Here is a 5,009-nt window from a genome sequence, read left to right as displayed (position 1 = left end):
ACTTATCCCCACAACAGGAAACTGAGATACTGGAGGTAGGCATGGGAAGATTTACTTTTCAGTACACATCCTGGTATAATTTGTACCATATGCATGTAACTGGTAACATTTTAATTAATTTTAGCTTCCTAATAGTGTGTGAGAACTAAAAGAGGTGACAATTTAATGTAGTGTGATAGGAATGCTAAAGTGAGTTGTTCCAAAGATCAACTTTGCCTGTCTGACCTTTCCCACTACAATGAACTCCAAGGTCTCAGTTCTTATTTTATTTTATTTTTGAGACGGAGTTTCGCTCTTGTTACCCACGCTGGAGTGCAATGGCGCGATCTCGGCTCACCGCAACCTCCGTCTCCTGGGTTCAGGCAATTCTCCTGCCCCAGCCTCCTGAGTCGCTGGGATTACAGGCACACGCCACCATGCCCAGCTAATGTTTTGTATTTTTAGTAGAGACGGGGTTTCACTATGTTGACCAGGATGGTCTCGATCTCTTGACCTCGTGATCCTCCCGCCTCAGCCTCCCAAAGTGCTGGGATTACAGGCTTGAGCCACCGCGCCCGGATATTTTATTTTATTTTAAAGATGGGGTTTCACCATGTTGGTCAGGCTGGTCTTAAACTCCCGACCTCAGGTGATCCACCCGCGTTGGCCTCCAAAGTGCTTGGATTATAAGCATGAGCCACCATGCCCAGCCCTCAGTTCTTTTGAGGGTAAGAGATTTGGATTATATTGTGCAATGCTTGACATAATGGGACTACCAGGCTTGGGGATTCTTTTATGAGAGTTTCACTGTGACAACAATAGTTTTAGTCCCAGTCCCTTCATAGTTGGAAGCATAATGTTCCTGAACCCTGCACTCCCAGATATAGACAAATATTTCTTCTTCCAAAGCAGTAAAGAGGTCTAGATGAGCTGCTGGCCATTTGAGGGTAAGGGAGGCATTTGAGGACACTGGGCCTGGTCAAGGGATAATATGGGTATTTCTAGGAGCTACCAAAGGCTGGCTGCTGAGCTCTTGAACAGGGCTGACTGGTGGGGGGGCCTTCAGGGCCCACACCAAATGGCGAACCCGCCGCTGCTGCTGCAGCCAATAGAGCATCTCCACTTTGTCGCTCTTCATCTTGTCCAGGTAGCGCCGCCCCTTGAAGATCACTGGCTCGCCGAAGATTGACTCAATCTCCTCCAGGAGGGAAGCCAAAGAAGACTCCATGAAGTTCAGCTTCCTGTGGAGATGGCTTCGGATCTGATTCTCCTCCAGGAAGTGACTGGAGCTCAAGTTTGTCTTTTTGAAGAAGCGGTTGGGGTTGGAAGCTCGTCCCTCAAACCACTCTAGTCTCGCTAGCAACGCCTCCCGCAGCTGAATGGGCTTCAGGGCCTGCTCCCAGGCATTCACCAATGAAGGCAGCTGTCTCAGACGGGCTTTGGAGCTGTACTTAATGACCATGTCCACCCGGTCTTTGTCGGGGACCTCAAGCACAGACCACAGTTGTTGCAGACGCTTCTGTAGGCTCAGGGTATTGTGTGATTCTCCCAGGTGGGGGGTTTTCCCAGCTCCTAGCCTGTGCTCTAGCACAGTGTTCCAATCCCATTCTCCTGGCACAAAGTCTGGTTCTTCATCTTCTAGCAATGGGGGAGGGTGCTGAAACTCTAGGGACTCACTGACAGGGGCCACAGTCTCCCCAGGAACCTCTTCTTCATACATTTGAAAGATTACATGAAGGAAATCTGTTTCATGGTTGGTAAGGTACTTGAAGTAGTCATCCACAGACAAGGTGGTTTTCCACCAGTTCAAGGAGGGCTTGTTTGACCACCTCTCCCAGCTTTTGGTAGCTTGGGGTGATGGGAAGGGGGACGTCTTCTCAGCATCGGACTGTAAAGTGTTTGCTCTTTGGGAGTAAAGTCCAACCAGCTCAGGGTTGATGATTCGAGACTGGTTTTCTTGACGTAGAAAGGCTGAGGACAGGAAGGTTGACCAGTCTTTATCTGACGCAGGCTCAACTAGGGGCCCTTGATCAAAATGTAAGTGGTCAGCAGAGACCCGGCTCATCAACTCCTTATAGACCTCCCTGGTACTACTGCCAATAAAGTTATCAATATCCATTTTTTCAATGGCTTTAGGATCCAGTTCACCAACCAGATGGTTATATAGGGCTCCAGCCCCCTCAACGTGGAAAGAGTCTAAAAAGTTTCTATCAGACACCTGTACGGCAGCCACCTGGACCACAACCTCCTTTCTAAGCTTCAAAGTAATGGTCACTGGCTGTGGGTGAAGTGGAAAGGAATTGGGTGGCTGGGGGTCCCACTGCCCAGAGGTCTCTTCCTCCTGGAGGTTCTTCAGTATCTTCTCCAGCTCCTCCAGGTGATGCCCTGCAGCTGGGGGACGGGTCACAACCCCCAGGAGAGGAGGCAGGCCCAGAGGTGGGTAGCGAGTCCCCTCCAATTTCATGTTCTTTATCAACTGCTTCAGATCCTCAGCCACGATGTACCCAGTCAGCTCTGGTTTGCTCTCTGTAGCCAAGACCAGCGGGGTTAAGGGGCAAGATGGGAGTGGAGGAAGGCCCAACTCATCTGCCAGTCTCCAGCCCTCACGCAAGGAGGGCATGGATTGGCTTCTCTGGAGCTCGGAGTACAAAGGCGACGGGGAAACCCTGCTGGTAGGAGCCACAGGATAGCTGGGCATCGACACCATCGGTGAGGAACTGATGTCGATTTCTCTCTTCTTTCCTAAGGAGGGCAGCCAGTGAAGAGGCTTTTTCTTCTTCAGCGGAGGGATGGACTTCAATTCCTTCACTGGATCCATCTTTCCTTGCTCACTGAGAAACTCTGGTGGACGACTGAGTTGGATGAGGTAATTTAGGTTGAGGTTAGAGCACTGCACTTGGGCGAAGCCAGTGCTGTGAGGCCAGGGGATGGGACACAGCTTGAACGTCCCGGCGGGGCAGACGGGGTGAAGCTTGTCCACACCTCCAGAGGCCTGCTCTGCCTTCAGCAGGGCCTGGAAGTCGGCGAGCAGGCCACGGTAGACGTTGGGACTAGTGAGGAAGAGTGTGCAGTCCCTGGCGAGGCTGGCGGCCAACCGGGTAAGGGTGGCTGATTCAGTGAAGACCCCTCTGGAGGTCGACATGGTCACCAGCAGGTGCAGGTAGCGCAAGAAGAGCTGCTCGCTGCTCAGCAGCACGTAGGCCTCGAGACGCTTCCGGAGCTTCAGGTTGTTCTTGTGGCTCAGATTAAGTTCGGCGGGCGGCTCCCGCCAGCTGCACTTCAGCTCATCCAGGATGACCTTGATGAGACGTAGTCGGGCTTCAGGAGGCACTCGCGCTGACATCCCGCTGCTGGCCAGCAGCTTGGCCACCTGGCTGCATAGCGACGCCACCGTCAGCTTCGCGAGAGGGAAGGACTGCAGAATCCGGCCCTCCTGTCGGGGGCGCTTCTGAGGCTCTGGGGACGTCGCGTTAGTGGGGAAGAGAGACAACGGACGCAGCAGTCGGTGGTAAAACCGCTGGAGCTGACGCTCCGGCTTCGCGGGCTCCATCTTAGCGCCGGCGGCAGGTGCCACTGGTGAACAGAGAACCGAGTGGTTACTAAGGCAACCAGGGACCCTGCGGCCCGAGTGCGCCTGCTCGGCCGCTACCCTTTGGCAGACAGGGGCAGGGCCTGGCGCGCGCACGCACTAGGAGGCGGAGCTAAGGAGTGGGTTTCGAGGCTCCGCCCCCGCGACGCAGCGCTGGTTGTCGCTCCTGCGCCGGAGGCGCTGTGCATCTCGAGCTGGTGACTGGGTCCGGAATGGCTTCGGACTCGGGGACCCAGGGGACCCTCTGCACGGTGAGGGTCGAGGCTTCCTGTGGAGCCTCACCAGGCAGAGAGCTTTGGCCCCTGGGGTGATTGTTCCCTTAGGAAGAGGGGATGGAGTGGGCACCTGGGGTGGGGCCTGGGGCCACGGGGTGAAACTAGGGTGCCAGGGTAGCAGAGGGCCTGCGTGAGTGTTGGGGAGGTGACACTACGGTCCTGGAATGCTCATGAGTGATCATGAAGAAGGTGCTTGAAGAAGGGTTATGTGGGGCTTGTTCCCAGGCCCAGGGGGTGGTCATAGGGTAGGTGGTGAAACAAAGTCATACCAAGGCGCTTCCCCAGTGATCATCGGTTGGTCCGTGCTGCCTTTGCAGTTGGAGTTTGCGGTGCAGATGACCTGTCAGAGCTGTGTGGACGCAGTTCGGAAGTCCCTGCAAGGGGTGGCAGGTAAGAACAGGGTAAAATTTTCTGCGGACAGTCAAAGGCCTCTGGGAGGGACCAGGTGAATCTATTAGTTGAACCCTACTCCCACTTTACAAATGCAGAAACTGAACCCCCGAGAGTGGAAGGAATGTTCTCAGAGTCACACACAGACCTGGAGGCAGAGCCTAGACTACAGCTCTCCAGCTTGCGCTGTGACAGGCTCTAACTGCCTGTCTTGCAGTCCTGAACCTCCTGTGCCCCCGGAGACTGAGCAGTTAGACTGAGGGAGTTCCTTGGAAAACAGGCAGTTTCTGTTTGGGAAACAACCATAATGTCGACAAAGCAAACAGTAGCACTGGTCCTATGCCATCCTGGGTAGCTTCTGGTTCTTAAAAGGCCAGCTGGTCTGGAGGTGACCTGGCACAATTAGAAATATCTGGAAAGGTAAAGCCACTAGCATGGCTCTGGGAACTGGCTTCCTTTGATTCTGTTAAGTGTTCACCCAGCCCCAGCTCAGTGGCTCACACCTATAATCCCAGCACTTTGGGACGCTGAGCTGGGTGGACTGCTCAAGTCCAGGAGTTTGAGACCAGCCTGAGCAACATGGCAAAAACCTTTCTCTACAAAATATACACAAATTAGTTGGGCATGGCAGCATGCTCTTGTAGTCCCAGCTACTGGGGAGGCTGAGGGAGGAGGATCACTTGAGCCCAGGAGGTCAAGGCTGCAGTGAGTTGCGATTGTGCCACTGCACTCCAGACTGGTGACAGAGTGAGAACCTGTCTCAAAAAGAAAAAAAA

At 53.8% G+C, this 5,009-nt stretch overlaps 2 protein-coding genes across 2 annotated transcripts in view; one reads left to right on the top strand and one right to left on the bottom strand.

Annotated features, from left to right (window-relative positions):
* Positions 1 to 683: 683 nt before the first annotated feature.
* CCDC87 (coiled-coil domain containing 87) lies at positions 684 to 3,544 on the bottom strand. Its single transcript, XM_017537043.2, is given in 2 exon segments — positions 684 to 1,038; positions 1,040 to 3,544. Coding segments are annotated over 2 exon segments (2,541 nt in total). The 5' UTR covers positions 3,530 to 3,544; the 3' UTR covers positions 684 to 987.
* A 118-nt stretch (positions 3,545 to 3,662) lies between these two features.
* CCS (copper chaperone for superoxide dismutase) overlaps positions 3,663 to 5,009 on the top strand; it is a 15,134-nt gene continuing 13,787 nt past the window's right edge. Inside the window, exons 1-2 of the mRNA XM_037741667.1 lie at positions 3,663 to 3,819; positions 4,161 to 4,233. Of these exons, the coding sequence (XP_037597595.1) occupies positions 3,781 to 3,819; positions 4,161 to 4,233 (112 nt within the window). The 5' untranslated portion in view covers positions 3,663 to 3,780. The remainder of the gene's footprint in view (positions 3,820 to 4,160; positions 4,234 to 5,009) is intronic.

This window comes from Cebus imitator, unplaced genomic scaffold, assembly GCF_001604975.1.
Source record: "Cebus imitator isolate Cc_AM_T3 unplaced genomic scaffold, Cebus_imitator-1.0 Scaffold102, whole genome shotgun sequence".
Lineage (NCBI taxonomy): Eukaryota > Metazoa > Chordata > Mammalia > Primates > Cebidae > Cebus > Cebus imitator.
Note: the sequence above shows the minus strand (reverse complement) of the source record. Positions and strands in the feature narration are given on the sequence as shown.